We start from the raw sequence: 19,641 nt of genomic DNA on the forward strand, positions 1-19,641 counted from the left end.
CATCTGTGAGAATCTGCCCCGGTAAAAGAAAACTTTATTTTAAATACTTTGGAAAGTTTCCTGGTAGCAGTGTCATTTGGTGCCTGGGAGGAAGGTGTGGTCCCGGGGCCCTGCTGCTCGCCCACGCTTGGTGGCCCTGCTGTCTTCCTGGGCCCGGCAGGAGACACGCGGGAGACACCTTGGCTCCTGGTCAGTGGAGCCCTCGGCCTCCTGCCTGGTGGGCTGAGCGGGCCCAGCTGGGCTTTGAGGTAGGGTGGCCTTGGCTTGGTCCCAGAGCTCCAGAGCCTGGGGTCCTGCCAGGGGCTGGAGAGCGGACAGTTGCTTCTCTTTTCCTTTCCGGTCTGTGGCAGGGGCGGGGCCTCAGGCCTGCGCGCTGAAGCCTGAAGGGTTCTGCTCCTGCCAGCGCCACAGGTCTTCACCTGTGACAGAGTTGGTGGGTGGTCAGGACCCGGCCTGAGGGCAGCCCCCTCCCCCCGGTCAGGGCCAGCACTCACACATCTTGTCCAGCCCCAGGGCTGCAGTCCAGCCCAGCTCCTTGTGGGCCAGGCTGGGGTTGGCATAACAGGCAGCCACGTCACCTTCCCGGCGTGCCACCACCTTGTATGGGATCTGCAAGATGCATGTGGCTAGAGCCTAGCTGCACTGGCCCTGGGCCTCGCCCCCGCTGCTGGCCAGATCCTCAGAGAGCACAAAGGTGGAGTGGTGTCACCTGCAGGCGCCCAGGGCCAGGTGCAAGGCAGGCTGAGGGGCTGGGTCAGCCGCAGGCAGGCGAGCGGGAAGGGCCTACCTTCCTCCCTGAGGCCTTCTCCATGGCTTGGACCATCTGCAGCACCGAGTAGCCTGTGCCAGTGCCCAGGTTGTAGATCTGCCCAGAGAGCAGGGTTAGCGGAAGGGGCTGGACCAGCCGCTCCCCTGGACCCCAACTGCCTAGCATCTGCCCCCCCCCACTTCTCTTTCCCCCATTCCTACCCGGCAGCCACACTGCTCCTCCAGCTTCCTCAAGGCCGCGATGTGGCCCTTGGCCAGATCCACAACGTGGATGTAATCCCTGACGCCTGCAGAGGAGGTGGTTGGGCGGGGAGTTGATGCTGCCTCAGTCTCTCTCCGGGGTCCCCACGCCTGGCCCTAGGCTCACCTGTGCCATCCTCTGTGTTATAGTCATTGCCAAAGACGTTCAGGGCCTCCCGTCGCCCGATTGCCACCTAGGGGCAGAGGTCAGGTCAGTTCCTCCAAGGCCCTGTATCAGCAGCACCCTGGGGCCACCCGTCCCTACCTGGGAGACGTAGGGCATGAGGTTGTTGGGGACGCCCTGAGGGTCCTCGCCGATGCAGCCCGAGCCGTGGGCGCCCGTGGGGTTGAAGTACCGCAGCAGCACCGCGTTCCAGGCCTGTGGGGCTCAGGTCAGGTCACGGGGCGGGGCAGGGGTCCCGGCTGAGTCCAGGGCCTTCTACCTCCCCGCCGTGCTGTCCCGTGTTTCTCCAGAAACGAGGTCCCAGTCAGTGCTGCGACCCTGGGCAAGTCACTGTCACTTCTGAGCCCCAGCTTCCTCATCAGAGTAGGGAGGAGAGGGGTGCTTGGGATCCCCTCAGCCTCAAGGGGGCCTCACCTTGTCTGCGCGGCACAGGTCCTGGATCATCTCCTCGATGAAGAACTTGGACTTGCCGTAGGGGTTGGTACAGCCCCCTGTGGGGTGCGCCTCGTCCAGAGGCAGGTATTGGGGGTCCCCGTACACGGTGGCTGAGCTGCTGAACACCAGGTTCTTCACCCCGTGGGCCCGCATGATCTGGCCAGGAGGGGAGGCATCAGTGGCTTGCGCTTTGCGCCCGCCCTGCCCCTCCTGTGCAGTGGGAGGGGGCTGAGGTCACCGGCATCTCGTTTACAGACGCAGAACTCAGGCTGGGAGCTGAAAACAGCCACGTGTCCTGGTGACACTGCATGGCCTCGTCCAACACCCACGCGAGCACTTTCCCGCTGGGGCTGGGCTGTGTCCCCGCGCCAGCCTCTCACCTCCAGAAGCTGGATGGTCCCTGTCAGGTTAACTCTGTAATAATCCAGAGGCTTCTGCACCGACTCGCCCACGGCCTTGAGCCCCGCGAAGTGGATGACAGCCTTAAAGTTGTGCTGCAGGGGCACAGTGGGGGTCAGCGGTGGCTTCACCAGCCTCGCCCTTGGCAAAGGCCCTACCTGCGGGCACCTACCTGCTTAAAGAGATGCTGTAGGGCCACCTGGTCCAAAATGTCCATCTCCTCAAACTCCACGGAGCGGCCTGTGAGCTCCTGCACCCGCCGCAGGCTCTCGGGCATAGAGCCCCTGCCTGGTGGGGCACCGAGATCAGCAAACGGGGTCCTGGAAGCCAGGGTTTCCCTCCACCCCTCCAGAAAGCCCAGCTCCGCCACCCACGCTCACCGCGGATGGCGTTGTGGAAGTTGTCGATGACCACAGGTGAGTAGCCCGCCTCCAGCAGCTCCAGCACGGTGTGGCTGCCGATGTAGCCAGCCCCGCCGGTGACCAGCACCTTCTCTGCCATCGCACCTGGCCTGGCACAGAGTGCAGAGGTGGCTGTGGGGCCGCCCAGGCCTCTCCCCATCCCGAGCCTGCCCCTCCTCCAGCTCACCTTGGAGGTGGGGAGCAGTGAGTCGGTGAAGAGCAGCTGCAGTCCGCTCTGGTTCAAGCCTGGGTACTGGCACTCTCTGGCGTTAGGCTTCCAGGATCACCTGCTCTCCAGGCTGCAGTTCCAGAGCTAAGAATTGTATACACACCATTTACATGGCAGGGAGGGCGACCAGGTGATTCTAAAGGCCTGCCGCAGAAGGGGGATGAGGCACCGTATTTTCTAATCCCCACAGGTGACTCAGCCTCGAGGAGACTGCTAAGGACCCACGCGTCCCTCCCCAGTGTCTGGGGACTGGACAGTCCTGGGCAAAGGGGACAGGGCAGCAGGACTGGGAACAGGACTCAGGTTCAGACTCCACCCTCCCTGGTAGCTTCAGCACCACTACCTGTCAACAGGCTCCTGGGCACCGGGACCAGGCAGCCCCTTCCCTCAAGGGTCAGCTGGGAGGAACCAGGAAGAAAGGGTGGGTCCCCGCTGGCCTGGCCTGCTGCGCCCAGCTCCAGGGCTGCAGCCCCACTTCCTGGAGGGCACCCCACCCCACCGCAGGGAAGCAGGCTGGCTCTGGCTAGGTCCCCATGCCAGGTTACTTTGGGCTAGGTGATGGGGATCCCGCCCAACTTCAGGCGGCAGCGGGTGGGCCAGTGTGGACGTGGACTTGGCCCCGTCTCCACTGCCAGGTGCGCATCTCCGCCCTGAACAAACTCTGGGTGGAGCGGGCAGAGCGGAGAGGAATCCCCAGACACTGACGCCTTTCATTCCGCGACCTGGCCGGCTGCCGTCTTCCTCCAGGCTGCCCGAAACCCTTCCGGGCTCATCCAGCTCCAGCCCACTTGACTAAGCGCCCGCTGCGTGCCAGGCTCTGTGCGCGGCACTTATGCGTTATTTTCCCGAGTTCGCCCCACAACTGGGCGAGGCAGGTGTTATTAGCGGCACTTTACCGGAGCAGAACTAGGGTCAGAGAGGTTAACTAATTTGCCTGTGGCCGCACAGCCAGTGAGGGCCGGGCTGGAATGCGGATCTCCAGGCTGGCAGCACAGCCCCTCCCCGAGGCTTCCCCTGGACTCTGCCCGACGCCCAAGCCGCCGCCACTCCCTCCCCGCCGCGCGGCGCGCGCTCTGCGGACCTGGGCAAGTGGACGCCGAGGGCTCCCGCGAGGCAGGCAGGGTGGCCGGAGAGCGACTTCGCCCCGTACCCAGGGGATGACCCTGGTGAGCTGTCGCCTCCTCAGTCTCCCCAGTCTGCATAAAGAGGGGACGGGGCGCTGGCCGTGAGTGCAGGACTTTGGGCCCCGGCTCGGAAGGGGCAGAGCTAGGAGTCCTGGGCCCGGAATGAATGAACCCGGGCCGCCCGGCCGCGGGAAGCGGGAGCAGAAGGGGCGGGCTCGCCCTGGCGCAGCTCTGCTTCGAACGCGGCCCGGACCCTCCTGCAACTCCCTCACTCCCTGCCGACCACCCGCCCCTCCCGAGCCCACCCGGCCCTCTTCCCGCCTCGCGAACCTGCTGGGAATCGCCCGCCTCGCGCTGGCTCCAGCGGCACCGCCTCCCGAGCCCCACCAGCGCGGTCCCTTTAAGAGCTGACAGCCACCCAGATCCCTCCCCCTGCACGCCCCCTGGAGACGTGTCACTTGGGTTGTGGTCAGTACGGAGACTCCGGGAGGACAAAAGCTCCGTGCAGCTTTAAGGCGACCGCAAACGCATTCCCAGGGAGGGCGGAAGTGGGCGGCACCTTGCCGGAACGGACGGGTAACCGGGAAAGGCCCCTGCCCGCGTTCCTGAGACCCCGGCCCCGCTGCGAGCCGGGGGTCTTCCAGCCACCGGGGTCTGCCGGGCCCTTCCACGTCTCGCGGGAAGTGTCGGACTCCACGGCACGGAGTCAACAGGGGGCCGCCCCGCCGCGGTTCTGGAAGTCTAGTTTGGAAGCAGAACAAGGAACCCTTCAAGCCGCCCCGAGCTCTGAGCCCGCCCAGACTGCGGCGCCGCCCGCGGGAACGGTGCGTCTGCACCCCGCCTGCTGACAGCCGCTCAGCAGTGCATGGTTTTGTTTCTTACAAGGCAGGTAAATAAATCGCAAGGGAGTGATGTCCATGACGTCGCCGCATACTGAAAACACGTGCAGAGAAGCAGTAAGTGCACAAGCGCACGGGTGTCCCACCTCCCCGATGCCCGGGCCAAGAGGGTCAGGGGCGCCGCTGCCCTCCGGAGCTTGCGCAACGGCCAGGGCGCGGAGGCACAGCCGGTGCTCTGGCGGCCAGTGCCTCTGATCTGCAGGCCTTGCAGTGAGGCTCAGCGGGGGAAACAGGGAAGAAATCCATAGATCATAAACAAGTTCAAAGTCTACACTTTCCCCTCAGTGCAACGTGGGAGAGATTTCTCATAAATGCACACATTTGCACAGCGAGATACTGGAAAATTAAATCTTTAATTACAGCAGCTGTTTTCAAAAATCACGTTCAGAGTAGAGATTTTTCACTGATGCTGGAGTTGGCGGACGGCCACCGCGGGAGCCTAGCCCTCACCATGAGATGCCCACTGCCAGTTTAGAGCAACCTGCTCCCCGCCCTTTGCCCTAAGACGACAGAGATGGCCCCACAGCACTAGCAGGGTGGGGCTGACAGAGGTCACCCAGAATGCGACACCACGATCACAATGGTCCAAGCAGGGTGGCAAGTGCCTCAGGCACTCAACTCTGCGTCACCGGGTCCCCCACGGCTGCACACTCCCATGCAGGGCTCACAGGGAGGGCCGTCGCCCTCTCTTCTTTCTGCCGGGACAGCCTGGCAGAGTGGGCTGAGGCGTGCCTGCAACTTCATCTTGTCTCCACTCCCCCATCCAGGAATCATCCGTGTGCGGCCCACTCCCCGCGCAATCTGTAGGCTACAGGCAGGCAGGGGGCTCAGAGTTTACAGCTAGCTTGAGCCACTTTGGAGCTGGTTTTTCTGTTCAGGACTTGACAGATAAAGTCGCCAGCTTCCAGGAGCTTCTGGAGATTCACACCCTTGGAGAAACAAATTAGAGGGTGCAGTGAGTCGGACCGCCCCACCCCCAGGGAGATGCACGACCTGAAGGAGGAAAGGCCACAACAAGCAGGCCCTTGTTTGTTCCCCGCCACGGGACACCTGCTAGCTGTGAGGTCGCGTCTGTCTGCCATCCGGCATTATCCCTCTGACTCTCCCTCATAAGTTCTGATGCCACCACCAGGAGTGGCATCGCAGGAACGGGGGCCTTTGTACCAGGGCCACAAAGACTTGGCCTTGTCAAAAGCTGCATATTGAAGTAAGGACTGTGAGGCAGAAGGGTAGGAATAAAAAAAACAACTTGAAGGCTGGGAGGACAAGCTTTGCTCGTAATAGCTCACATCTGCCAACCTGTACAATGTGCCAGGCTCTATCCTCAGCATCTGACAGAGTTTCTGTTTTTGTTGTTTGTTTTTGGTACTGGAGATGGAACGCAGGGTTTTGCACATGCTAAACATGTTCTCTGCCCCTGAGCTACACCCACAGCCACATATTTTCTTTCTTTCTTTCTTTCTTTTTTTTGAGACAGTCTCACTATGTAGCCCAGGCTGGCCTTGAACTCCAGGCAATCCTCCTGGCTCAGCCTCCTGAATTATAGGAGGATTATAGGTGTGCACCACCACTCCTGGCTCAGTATTTTCTTACTTAATCCTCACAACAGCCTATGAGATTGGTACTATTATTATTATTTCAATTTCTTGACACATCCAGGTGTGGTACACACCTGTAATCCCAGCATTCGAGAGGCTGAGGCAGGAGGATCACCTCGAGTTTGGGCCTGCCTGGGCTATACAGTGAGTTCAAGACCAGTCTGAACTGCATAATGAGTCTGTCTCAAAAAAAAACAAATCAAAACAAAACAAATAATTTGATGTCACCCAGCCTGTGAGGGACAGGGCTGGGTTCTAAACTCCATTTCATTGGATCTCAGAGCACTGATACTACATGGCTCCTATGCCACCACTAAGGATCTTTACAGACTGGCTGAGCCTTGGTGGCAGGGTGGTGTCTAATTCTACTACATTCATCTTCAGAGAACAAACCAAGCAAAGCGATCTGGCCTCTTTCATAATCCTGGGCCTCACAGAGCTGCACCTTGGACATCATTCTACGCTCCCAGCCTTCTTGTGCCTGTTCGTGACCTTGTTCAGTCACATTCTGCTCGCTCAGGAACACAAGATTAAAAAAAAGTCCTTTATCCCCTGCCACGTCCACCCTTAACCCCCATCACCCAACAACCCCCAACAGCAGATCAGCTGCTGTCCCGGGCAGCGCGACAGCCTCGGTCAGTTCAGGCTGCCACCACCAGGGGGCAGCAGGCTTACCGTGTGAATCCCCAAACCCGTCAGCATGTAGACCAGGTCTTCCGTGGCCAGGTTCCCCGACGCCCCCTGTGCATAGGGACAGCCTCCAAGTCCTGCCACAGAGGCGTCCACGACACTCACTCCCATCTGGAAACGCAAGGACGGGGAAACAGTGCTGCCGCCGGGTCCGGAGCCCGCGGGGCCGCCCGCGCAGACCTCCCTCCCCAGCGCCTGGGCGCGAAGGCAAGGAGCTTTCCCTCGGCGCGGCGGTCTGTGCGGCGAAGACCCGGCCTCCCTGGGTTCCCGCACAGGGTCTCGTCTCCTTCCCGTCTCCTCCGCCGGGGGCACCTCCCCCCATTCCTTTCCTGGTGACCCCACCCCCAGCCTGAGGACCCCAGCCTAAATTAGGCCACCTCCTCCGAGGGGCCCCTCCAGATCGGCGGCCCCATCTTCTGTGCTGCGGATTCGCGCGCCCCGGGGCGGGCCTCACTACCGCAGGGGACCGTGCGGCAGCCCCAGGCTGGCCACTGCCCACTCTCCTGAAGGCCGTGTCACCGTCTCTCCTCCCGCCTCCACCACCCCTGCCCCATCCGCACTCTCAGCGGTTTCCTTGGCCACAGGGAAATACGCCATCGGAAGAGACGTCACCAGTTGACTCCACTGTCCATCAGCCCACTGCGCGTATGGGTGCCGCAGAGCCCCGGCCCTCCCACTGCCTGAGGTCACGCAGCTTCGGGCCGCTGCCATCTCCACAGCGCCCCAGGCCCGCCCCGCTGCCCTGCTAACCGACCTCTTGGCTCCAGGGCTCCTCCGCCTTCTGCGGGCTGATTCCTACACGAGCAGGCTGGGACTGCGCCAGCTTTCACAGCCCCTTTAGGGGACCCCTCCAATCTCCCACGGCTTTGGCCCATTCAAAGCGAACCGCCTCAAAGGGGCAGTCCCTACTCTCTGCCATTCTAACCTGAGCCCACTCTGAATGACATTTTCTCTCCGCGACTCTCCCACTGCAGCAGCCCACGCCAAGCTCACCGGAGACCTCCACGGAGCTACGCACATCCAGAGGTCAGGCTGCCGCCTGCATGCGACTCCAGGAGCATCAACCTGAGCGGGTTCTCCCTGGCTTCCCTCCAACACATCTGGCTTCCGGAGGCCTTGGTCCAATCTTTTTGTTGTTGTTACTCAGTTTTGGGTTTTGAGACAAGGTCTTGCTCTGTAATTCTGGCTGATCTTGAACTCACTAGGTAGCACAGGCTGGCCTTGAACTCACGGGGGTCCTCCAGCCTCAGCAGTGTTGGGATTACAGGAGTACGCCACCACACCCAGTTCCCAGCTTTAAAAAGCAAGGAAGAAAGGGGAAGGAAGGAAGACTGGACCTAAAGCCAGCTGTGGTAGTAATCCCTGCACTCAGGAGGCTGAGGCAGGAGGATCGCCTCAAGTTTGCAGCTAGACTGAGCTACATAGTGAGTTCAAGGACAGGCTGAACTACATAGCAAGACCCTGTCTCAAAATGAGAACAAAACACCAACAATAAAAAAATAAAAGCTGGAGTCCTCACTACTCGGTCCTCAGACAAATTCCTGACCTACACTCACTCCCAGGTGACCTCGTGGTCTTTAATACCCACCTCTGTGCTGAGACTTCACCATGTCCACACCAGCCCAGAGACCCACACAGCTGCCAGCCTTCTCCTGGAAGCCCCCCAGGAGGCCTGAGAGAGGCGGCTGTCACCCACCCCAGGCCCCCATCTCCCGGCCTCCTCCAACCACCTTTCACCTGGATCCCTGCGGCCTCCAAACTGGTTCCTTCTGCTTCTCTGACTCCAGTCTGATCTCCACAGGTGGCCGGAGAGACCCTTTCAGGTCATGGCCTCACTGTCATCTGCCCGACACTCTCCCTTAGCTGCTCGGCCATGTGGGAGAGTGCCAGAGGTCCCACCAGGCCCCCAGCCCCCAGCCCTTCTCCACCTCTGCCGACCTCTCCCACTGCCCTGCCGGTCACACTGCTGCGCTGCATCCCTAGGACACAGCAAGCACCTCCGCTCGGGTGCGCTGTTCCTGGGCCTGGTCACTCCCCGCCCTCTGCTGCCGCGTGTCCGCACGGCTCCCACCCCAAGTTCCTCGGGTCCTGCCCGTGTCACCTTATGGAGTGTCCCAACACTCAGCGTGACTGGGTCACCACATCTTTAGCCACTACTGCTGGCCTGGCCCCGGCACACTGACATCAGTGAATGTTTCGTGCATGACACGTGGAACAGAGCCCTTCAGGAGGCAGGGCGTGTGCTTTAGTTACCTGCAGGGCCATCAAGGTGTTGGCCAGGGCTTGGCCATAGGTGTCATGGCAGTGGACAGCCAGGGCGGCCACGGGCACCTCACGCGTGACGGCCGACAGCATGTCTTTCATGAGCCCCGGGGTGCCCACACCGATGGTGTCCCCCAGGGAGATCTCGTAGCAGCCCATCGAGTACAGCTTCTTAGCGACCTGGGAAGCAAAGAGGCACGTGGAGACGCCCAGCTTCCACGGACCCGGGTCAGAGGGCTCAGGGGGATCCGCTGCCCAGCTGGTCACCTCCACACCGGACGCACTGGGCGCCTGCTGGGCCCCAGGCTCCCGCAACTGTAGTGCGATGAAGAGCCCCCAGCCCCTGAGGAGCAGAGCTGGCCACGGCAGCAGGATCCTGCCCCCAGCCCCCGCACTTTGCAACTACTTCAACCTCTGAGCCACACTCCCAGCCCCGGCCATCTTTCATTTATAATCTGTTCTTTTATTTTTGTCACTACTGGAGTTGAACCCAGGACCTTTACACTGAGCTACTTCCTCAACCTTTTTTATCTTGACAGAGAATCTCGTTAAGTCATTAAACTGCCCAGGTTGGCCTCAATCTTGCGGTGTTCCTCCTGTCTCAGCCTCCAGGGTGCTGGGATTACAAATGTGCACCACATCCACCCAGCCCTGTGACCATTTCTTTTTTCTTTTTTGTCTTTTTGAAACAGGGTCTCACTATGCAGTTCAGGCTGGCCTTGAGCTCACTTGGTAACCCAGCCTGCTCTTGAACTTGCAACGATCCTCCTGCCTCAGCCTCCCGAGTGCTGGGATTACAGGCGTACGCCACCACGCCCGACTCTGGCTACTTCTTTTATCTAGATATCACATGGTATCGGGCAACAAGTCGGCTCTGTGGGGAGACAAGTGGGGTCTGAGGCCTGGCTTTATCATTTGCAACCCGGGTAGCAGTTGTTTAGTCTGTTTCCTCAACCATAAAATGGAAGAATAAAAGATCTTTGGAAGTTTTGACCCTTCAGAGAAAGACTTGTCCTCTCTACTGGGAACCCTGGGGCTGCTGGGTGAGGCCCTTGTGCAGACATCACCTGCGCACCGGGCACAGGAGCACCCCGCCCGGCCACACACGCACCTCAGCCACCTTAGCCGGGGAGATCTTCCCTTCGTAGGGACACCCGAGCACGCAGGAGACGTACCTGTGGGAGTGCGGGAGGAGCCTCATCAGCACCCCAGGCGCTTCAGGCCGCAGGGCTGTGGCTGGGGAGGGAGTAGTGGCGAGACCTGCAGGGGCCTGGGAGCAGCCAGGGGTTCCCCACGGCAGGGGGCGGGTGGTCAGAGAGGGCAGCATGAGTGGGCACGTGTGGGACAAAAACGCACAGCGGCCGGAGAGGCTGGGCTGGTGCTCAGGAGGCAGTCACTGTCCCGAGTGTCTGCTCCACTCCCTACAGTGACAGAGAGCAGGGCACGCCAGGGGCAGGGACAGGGGCTCGCGCTTGCGCACAGCACAGTTCGGGGTGGGGAGGATTTAACCAGCAGCTAAATGTTACTTTCGAAGACACAGGGGACCGTGGGACTGTGCCCCAGAAGAAGGGCACCAACTTGCGCTGAGGGACAGGGAACGCTTCTCAGAGGAACCGACATCCACAGAGGAGGAGAACAGGCAGGATGTAGGCTGAGCATGTCCTGAATCTATAAAAAGCAAGCGAAAAATGCCAGGCGTGGTGGTGCAGGCCTGTAATCCCAGCACTCGGGAGGCTGAGGCAGGAGGATCGTTGCAGGTTTGAGGCCAACCTGGGCTACATAAATGAGTTCAAGGCCAGCTTGAACCACATAGCGAGACCCTGTCTCAAAAAGACAAAACAAAACAGAACAAAACAAAAAAAGCAAGCGCAAAGGCCCAAGACAAGAGACAGCAGGCATGTGAGGCACGTGGTGAAGGGAAAAAAACTCCAGTTGAGCTTGAGTGTGATGTGCAGACGTGAAGGTCAGAGGGAGCTATAAACATCAAAGCTGCAGTGAGTGGTAGGGCCTAAGTCATGCAAGGTCCTGTAAACCACATTAAAATGACTGAATGCAGCTGAGGATGGAGCTCAGGGGCAGAGCGCACGCTTATCACGCACAAAGCACCGGGTTTGAGCCCCAGCACGGGAAAAGGAAATAAGTCGGAGCTGGGCATGGTGGCACATGCCTTTAATCCCAGCATTCTGGAAGGCTGAGGCAGGAGGATCGCCGGTTTGAGCCCAGCCTGGCCAATTTAACAAGGCCCTATCTCAAAGTAATAAATGAACCAGGTGGGGTGTCACATGCCTGTAATCCCAGCCCTCAGGAGGCTGAAGCAGGAGGATTGCTGAATTCAAGGGTAGCTTCTGAGACCCTATTTCAGAAAACCACAACAATAATAAAGGGCCTGGGGATATAGTTCGGTGAGGGTTCATTTCTTACTACTGCAAAGAAAAAAAAGTCTGAACTTGGCCAGCCACAGAAGTGTTTTCAATCAGGAGTGATCGGATGTGCACTTGTGACGCGGATGCTGTGTGCCCTGACGGAGACCGGTCACCCTCCCCATCCTCACCCGGCTGGAAGGTGGAGCCCGCCGCTCTGTGCTGGGCTCAGTGGAGGTTTCAACCGGACATTTCATGTACACTACCCAGAGGATCTGCTGCTGGGGACTCATCCTCAGGAGCTCCCCAGGGACATGCGACAAGCTGGGGGAGAAGCTGGGACGGAACTCACCTCTACCTCATGTCTTGTCCTGCCGGATGCCCCCAGGGCCCTGGCCAGATTAAGGGGTGAGACAAAGCACTTGCTAGGAGGTGTTCTGACCACGTTTACCTGCCCCCAGCCAGGGCAAGGAGCTTGTGGTGGGGAGGGCAGCTGGGGTCAGAGCTGAGCCCGCTCCAGGCGGGCACCGAAGGACGCCAGCATGGCCTGACTCACCCCCGCACGGGAACCCCGGCAGCCCGCGCGGCCTCCAGGACCCCGCCCATGTGCTGGAAGCTCTCCTCTATGGAGCAGTTGATGTTCTTCTTGGAGAACAGCTCTGAGGCCGCTCCGAAGACGCTCACCTCCTTGGCGCCAGCAGCCACCTGTCAACGCCCAGAGCAGTTCCTTCAGCCCTCTCGGGGTCACTGACATTGTGGCAGAGTCGTCTTATGCTCAATGTTACGGTACAGGGACGTCCCTGGCTGGGTTGTGTCCCCTTGGCAAGACAGGCCAAGTCCTCAGCGCCAGGCCCTTATCTAGGAACGGGGTCTTCGAGGAGGAGGCCGATTAGCTAAGAGGCGGCTGCACTGGAGGAGGGCGGGCTCCTTATCCAGTACGACCGCTGACTGGAAGATGGCTGTGTGCCGGCAGAGACAAAGAGAAGGCCACGTGAAGGCGGGGGGCTCCCCAGCTGCGGCGCTGATAACCCTCAGAGGCCAGGGCTGGCGGCCGGGACCAGCGCCTGGGAGAGGCAGGAACGGCTGCTCTGTGGGCCCTGAGAAGGAACCAATCCTACGACACCCTGATTCTGGGCTTCTGGCCTCCAGAATGGGAGGGTATTCCCATTCTTCTTGTTTTGAGTCACCCCGCATGTGGTGCTTTCTCACAGCAGATCTGGGAAGGACACAGTGAACTGTAGTGCAGAACAAGCCAAGGCCGGGGCTGCAGCTCAGTGGTAGAGCGCTTGCCCAGCAAGGTGAAACCCAGGGTTCCATCCCCGGAACCCCAAGGGAGGGAAGGACTGCCAAAAACACAGCTGTGACATCTCCTAACGAAATCCCCAACGGCCCCGCCACCACCACTCTGAAAGCCACTCTTGAAAGAAGCTTTTCGCCTAAGTAGAGAACCAACACCTGCCAGGGATGCTGTCTGCTGTCTAAACGTAGCAGGCAGACGCCAACAACTGCTGCTGAAACGCTCATGAGAACCTGGGTACTTTTCTCTGAGGCACTGTGTAATAATACCAGCCAGCATTGACTCGATACTTACATCAGGCTCTTGCTACGGAACTGCGTGGAATCTATTTTCCGAAATCCTCTGCACATCAGGTACTATCATTAGTCCCAGTTTATTGGCAGAACCGGGGCTCAGAGAGCTTAAGCAACCTGTCAAGCTCACGAAGCAGTGAGGGGCAGGGCCACGACCGCCCCAGGGTCTGATGGTGCTGGTCACCACCGGAGACAAGACGTTCAGATGGACATCCCAGGGCAGGGGACCACGGGGACTAACGCCATCCATCTCATCCCAGGAGGCCCCGCCAACACACTCCTCTTACCGCTGCCTCGAAGCCTTTCAGATTTGGGGTCAGGACTGGGTAGTTGATGCCAGGAAACTTCTGAATCCCCTTTAAGACTTCGGTGTGGTCAGCCATCTAGGAGCCAAAGGACACATGGCCAAAGCAGGCAGCGTGCTCAAAGTTAGAGGAAAGCCTCTGCACCACGAAGTCTCTGCTCTCCAGGGCTGGGGAGAGCAAGTCTTCTGCAGGGCTGAGTTTATAGTCTATGACTGCTGTGCTGCCTGGAGGCCCTTGGGTTGAGTGACATCTCTGATTTCGCCTTGCGGCCAGTACTAGCAGTTTCAGGTAGGTAGCACCTGGGACACCACCATCTGCCATTCGCCGAGAACTGCTCCCAGCCAGGCACTGTTCCATTTTCTTTATTATCTAAAGCTCGTTTTCTTCTCCAATCGCCCAGGTCTGTGCAGCAGGAAGTCTTTTACTGCACAGGCGTGGAGATTCGAGACTCTTAGAACCAGAAGAGCCCTGCCAGGCCATCTGCAAAACGAAGAGACCTCAGCAAGGTCATCAGCAAGCTGGGCTTGCTGAGACTGAACCCAAGCCGCCCGGCTAAGTCACGTCCTCCCGGAGCAACACAGCATTGGGCATCACCTGAGACCTCTCAAAGCCAAAGCCAGGGGAAGCTATGCTCCTGACTTCCGCTGGCTCCAAAAGCAGCCCCAAGACTCCCCTCTCCTCCTCACCTGGGCAAGGCCTCTCCCTGAGGCTGGGGCTCACCTGGGGAACCCACTTGGGAGACACAAAGCTGGTGGCTTCTATAACAGGAAGTCCTGCTTCCGAAAGCATGTCTATCAGCTTGATCTTCACTGGAGTAGGTACGACATTCTACACAGGACAGACACCAGAAAATCAGATCGGCGGGCAGCGCTGCTGGCTCCCAGCTTTTGCTGCAGCTGGCACCCCACCGTCTTGACTTTCAAACGCTAACATAAATTCACATGTGACCCCTGCCAATTGGGTGGGGAACAGGCTTGTCTTCAAGGTCTACAAATAGTGTGCCTCGGTGGAGACAGCTTCCCGTCTGAAAAGGAGTTCATATTTACATGGAAATAGTATTTTTCTGCCATCCAGACTTTTCCTTAACTAAATGTGTGCGAGGTTATAGCCCCATCATAAATTGTGCACAGTCTGGAAGGGCATCGATGGCTCACGCCCTCTGGGTGCTACAGGATGGAGCAGCCAGAGCACCACACCCTCCCTTTTCTGGCTCCCAACTGCACAGGACTTTGCCCACAAGTACTCAGCCTAAAGCTTGCTTCTCTCCCTCCCCCACCGCACCTAGTCAGCCACCAAATTCTATGACTCCTCCTTCCAAACCTACAACCATTACCTCATGGGTGTATGGCATGGTCTGTCTCTACCAAATCATCCTACACATCTTCTAAAACCACAGCCTCCACGGTCTCATTTTCCTGTTTAAAAACCTTCTGGACCAGGTGTGGTGCCTGTAATGCCAGCACTCAAGAGACTGAGACAGCTGGGCATGGTGGTTCACACCTGTAATCCCAGCACTCAGGAGGCTGAGGCAGGAGGATCAGTGTGAGTTCGAGACCAGCTTCAGCTACAAAGTGAGTCCAAGACTAACCTGAAGTGCATAGTGAAACCCTACCTCAAAAAAAAAAAAAGAAAACCAAAACAAAACAAAGAGACTGAGACAGGAGGATCACCGTGAACTACATAGCAAGACCCCCACCCCCACCAAAAAAAAAACAAAAACAAGAAATGTAAAAGCCTTCTGTAGCTCCTCAGTACCAAGGATTAGGTCAAAATCCTAATAACTCCAGGTTCTTCCCACCAGGCCCTCCCACCTGCCCCCTCCAATTTCTCCCTTGCTGATTTAACTTAATCCACTCAAAAATAATGGTTTTTGGTTTTATTTTGAGATGGGGCCTTGTCATGCTGCCCATGCTGGTTTTAAACTCACAGGCTCAAATTATTCTCTCAAGTATCTCACAAATAATGTTTCCTAGTTTTTTGGTCTTTTTGGGTACCACGAATCAAACTTAGGACCTTGTGCTTGCCAGGCAGGTACTGTGCCATTGAGTTATATCTTCAGCCTCTGTTTAACACTTTGGTTTTCTTTCTTTCTTTCTTTCTTTCTTTTTTTTTTTTTTTTGGTGGTACTGGGGATTGAACCTAGGGCCTTTGCACTGAGCTGTACCCTCAGGCCCTCCTTTTAGAAAATGTTTGAGACAGGGTCTCACAAATCACTAAGTTGTCTTAGGTTGGGCTTGAACTTGTAAACCCCCTGCCTCAGCCCTCCAGGATACTGGAAAAATAGGAATGTGCCACCATTCCCAGCTATGAATAACTTCTGAAAGCTCCCATGTTTAGGCATGACGGTAGGTGCTAGGGGTCCAGCAGTAATCATAACAAACTTGATTCTGCCCTCACGGAGCCTTCAGACTACTGTTTCCAAAAAGCATTCACTGTTAAAGCCAGGGTGGCCATGCTTTTTTAAAAAAAAAGAAGAAAAAAGTTTTAAATTAATCAATAAATTAATTTTGGGGGAGCAGATCTTGCTATGTAGCTCAGGCTGTCCTTGAACTCGACAGTCCTTCTGCCTCAGTCTCCCAAGTGCTGGGATTATAGGCATGTGCCACCACACCCAGCTCAAAAAAGTTTTTCTCATTAAAAAACACATGATTATTTCAGAAAAATATGCCAAAAGAAAACTACGCTTAGAATTTCCCAGAAATGACACTGTTAACATCTTAGTAACTATTTACATACAGTTTATGAGTTGCTAGCCAGGTGTGGTTATTTAAATTTAAGTTGATTAAAATTATACAAAGAAACAAAGTTTCACAGAAAGTTTCATAGGACTGCACTGTTTTACACTGATTTCCAGGTTAAATGCTTCCACACATACAAACTTTTGTGTTTCTTAAAGTGTAAAACTGAATATACGTGTTATTCTAGACATCTGTTTTTTTTGGTTGGCTGATTTCTGTCTTTACCTTTTCATTCTGTAGACCATCGCGGGGACCAACTTCCACAATTTTGACTCGCGCTGGGAACGTGCCCATAGATGAAGTGCTGACCTTGGTTCAAAAGGGGAAACAAGAGAAAGGGATTGTCAAGATTTACTGGTCCGATAGGATGCGTCCTTAGTAGTACTGAGACAGGAAGCAGTAGTTCTTACTGTTTCATTCTCATGTGGCCTCTCCTAGATCAAAAAGCACACTGCATTCAGAACGGCAACGAGCAAGATGCACTCCCTGGACAGGCTCTTCCCCGAAATCCAGACCCACTTCCGGCTGCCATCTGACACTCTCTGCACCTCTCCAACCCAACAGTCCCCGAAAAGAACTCTCCTTTCTCCTAAAGCCTGACTTCATCCTTTCTATCTCATAAAAGGTGTCCGGCTGGAGATTCAGCTCAGTGGCGCAGCACCTGCCTGGCAAGCGTGAGGTCCGGAGCTCGATTCCCGGTACCCAAAGAAAATGTCCCATGCGTGTGCGGCCTTCTCCCCAGCACCGTGCCTGGCACGCGGGAGGCAGTCATTAAAGTTACTGAAAGCACGAACAAGGCCAAGGCCTGGCTGTCCCAGAGGAGGGCAGTCACTGCGTGTGGGATGGATGAGCTCTGGACTTCCAAGTGTGGTTGGGGCCACACAGGAAAGCTCTGGTCTAATCCCAGGCTGAGGACAAGAGGGAGAGGAGTTTGAGAGGAGATGATACCCCCAGCTGCCGAGGGACAGTAACAAAAATTCCTAAGAAAGCTTCGATCCTCCTTTATATGTTTGCCCCATTCCTACCCCTCCCCCCCAGCAGGTAACATGGGGCAAGTACCACGGACTTCTTTCCCCTCCCCTTCTTAATATAACTCTTCAAATCAACTTCCTTTTACCAGATTTCATCTGGACAAGCATACTGAAACAGGGCAAGGAAACATGCTGTATAACCTCCCAAGGATCCCAACCCCCCAGGCCCTCAAGGAAGGAAATGTGCTCTGCTATGAGGCAGCTGAAACTTGACAACTCACCTAAGTGGCCCTGTTTCTAGCCAGCAAAGCTTCCTACAGACTAAGGGTCAAGCCGCTGAACTGCACGGGACCAATAGGCTGAGCAGGAAGGCCCCTGCAACTTGACTCTCCCTGACAGAGATGTTGGCCTCCTCTGGCTGATGACCCTAAAAGCACTCCAGTGGAACTTCAGTTTCATGACCCGGGCCCTCTGTTATGAAATGCTCTATTTTCAAAGTTCTACTACCTACTAGCTTTCAATAAATAATTTTGTTGAAAGAATGCAAAACCTGCTTCTAAATTACTGTTGGAGAACAGAATTCCACTTCTTTGCCCATAAAAAAATTTTCTTTGAGATAGGGTCTCGCTTTGCCTTGAGCTCCCTATGTAACTCAGGCTGGCCTCAAACTCATGACAACCTTCCTGGCTCAGTCTCCCAAGTGCTGGGATTACATGTGCGCACCACTATGCCCCGGTAACAGATCTTTATATACCATAAATCACATTTGTTAAGTAATTACTATTTGGCAAGGACTTCTGTATTTCCATATTAACCCATCTCATCTCTCAGCAATTTAGATAGGACTATCACAAATCTCCACGTAGCTGTGAGAAATCTGAGGCACAGAGATGAACTCTTCCAAGGTCACGTGGCAGCTGTGGCTCAAGAGCACGTTCCCAACTCCTGGGTCATTATTGTTTCCTGTTTACCACGGTTCAGGCCAGGCTTCTGTTCTGGTTAAATGCCCAGTTCCTTCTTTCTCTGGAATTCTGCCCAGAGATAGCTCCTCTAATCACGGAAGTACTGTCTGCCAGTGTCCTGAGCAATGGTGTATCTACATCAATGCCAACACCCAGTGCCAGGCCATAGGCAATGGTGTCTCCCGGCCGGGACAACTGCTATCCAACACCAGGAAGGATGAACGATTACCCCAAATCACACAGCCAGAAAGTGAACCAGCTTGGACTCGAGTCCAGGTCTGGTTCTGATTCTAAACACATGCTAGTAACCCCATGGGGGATCACTTCCTTTTTTTTTTTGGTTTTTTTCCGGTACCAGGAATCAAAGTCACGACTTTGTGCTTGCCAGGCAGGCACTGTGCCGCTGACCTAAATCCCCAGCCTCTCATTTCCTTATATAATGTTTTTATTTTGTTCAAAGGCCATAATTATCCACCACCTTATTTAGTTTTCTTATTCCTGGCTGGAGTCATTATCATTTTACCCATGAGCAGCTGGTGGAGGTGCGGAGCCTAAAAACATTAAAATGTATTTCCGAAAGGAACCCACTGCCAGGAGAGTGGTTTTTTCCACTGCTGATATAACTCCTTCCAAAAAAATACCACCGATTGACCCATTTATTAAGAGCCAGGGTAATGCCAAATGCTTGACTTACATTTTCTCCCATAAGGTAATACCCATTTTACAGGTGAAACACTGAGGTTTCCGAAGAATAAAAAACTGTCACTGAGCCCGGAAAGCGGATGACCACACCGGCACACGCGTTAACCGACAGAATTTATTTAACCCTTGACACAGCCGGCGCGGATTCCCCTTCCCTGCACTCACGGGGCACGGACGACAGGACAACATCAGGGTCGGACAGACTAGAAGCGCCACCCGGGGGGTCACAGCCTGGCCCCAGGCCATCCAAACGCCCCTCGAGTCCCCAAAACAACCGAAGCCGGAAACGGAGGCGGCAGGGGGCGAACTCGCTTTTCCCCCGCGGCACTAAGGGCGCTGGTGTTTTTCACTAACGAAGCGCTGGAGAAGTCTGAGGCTCAACGAGGAGACGAAAGGAGCCAGGGCGAGAGGAAGGGCTTTGGACAGAGAATCAGGGTGTCCGGGGTGACGCCCCAGGTCTCCACGATCCGAAAAGACCGCCCTGCCTCGGCGGGCCTCAGTTTCCCCTCCTAGGCAAGGGGTCTGAGCGAGACCGGGCGGGTCCAAACTTCAATACTCCCCCAGTGCTGGCCAGAGGAAGCGCTCGGCTCCGCCTCTCGGGAAACAGCCGCCATGGGCCAAGTCCCCGGACCCGACCGTCACAGTGCCTGCGGGGCCGCCGCGGCCGGGGCACTTACAGCCCGGAGGGACGCCAGGCCCACCAGCCGCCGCGGCAGCGCGCGCCTCATGCTCGCCATCTTGGACCAGCTTCCTCCGCGGCGCCCGGCCTACGTCACTGCCGGTG

At 56.7% G+C, this 19,641-nt stretch overlaps 2 protein-coding genes across 8 annotated transcripts; both read right to left on the minus strand.

Moving 5' to 3' along the window:
- Positions 1 to 17: 17 nt before the first annotated feature.
- On the minus strand, positions 18 to 4,199 carry Gale (UDP-galactose-4-epimerase). Of its 6 annotated transcripts, none has more exons than XM_005394778.2 (13): positions 4,111 to 4,195; positions 3,738 to 3,852; positions 2,615 to 2,740; positions 2,407 to 2,537; positions 2,199 to 2,314; positions 2,008 to 2,121; positions 1,607 to 1,783; positions 1,274 to 1,387; positions 1,136 to 1,202; positions 970 to 1,055; positions 788 to 865; positions 495 to 609; positions 18 to 419 (listed from the first exon to the last, which is right to left on the minus strand). In XM_005394778.2, exons 4-13 carry the CDS (start codon positions 2,525 to 2,527, stop codon positions 361 to 363), a joined length of 1,047 nt encoding a protein of 348 aa, XP_005394835.1. In that variant the 5' UTR covers positions 2,528 to 2,537; positions 2,615 to 2,740; positions 3,738 to 3,852; positions 4,111 to 4,195; the 3' UTR covers positions 18 to 360. The 6 variants fall into 6 exon arrangements, with proteins under 6 accessions (XP_005394835.1, XP_013374952.1, XP_005394833.1 ...); XM_013519498.1 differs by having other exon boundaries at positions 2,407 to 2,559; XM_005394776.2 differs by having other exon boundaries at positions 2,407 to 2,740.
- Positions 4,200 to 5,013: 814 nt separating this feature from the next.
- Hmgcl (3-hydroxymethyl-3-methylglutaryl-CoA lyase) lies at positions 5,014 to 19,641 on the minus strand. Of its 2 annotated transcripts, none has more exons than XM_005394774.1 (9): positions 19,535 to 19,641; positions 16,448 to 16,531; positions 14,205 to 14,312; positions 13,467 to 13,562; positions 12,146 to 12,294; positions 10,341 to 10,404; positions 9,221 to 9,409; positions 6,953 to 7,078; positions 5,014 to 5,608 (listed from the first exon to the last, which is right to left on the minus strand). In XM_005394774.1, exons 1-9 carry the CDS (start codon positions 19,592 to 19,594, stop codon positions 5,507 to 5,509), a joined length of 978 nt encoding a protein of 325 aa, XP_005394831.1. In that variant the 5' UTR covers positions 19,595 to 19,641; the 3' UTR covers positions 5,014 to 5,506. The 2 variants fall into 2 exon arrangements, with proteins under 2 accessions (XP_005394831.1, XP_005394830.1); XM_005394773.2 differs by having other exon boundaries at positions 19,023 to 19,623.

Source organism: Chinchilla lanigera, unplaced genomic scaffold, assembly GCF_000276665.1.
Source record: "Chinchilla lanigera isolate Chin_1 unplaced genomic scaffold, ChiLan1.0 scaffold00051, whole genome shotgun sequence".
NCBI lineage: Eukaryota > Metazoa > Chordata > Mammalia > Rodentia > Chinchillidae > Chinchilla > Chinchilla lanigera.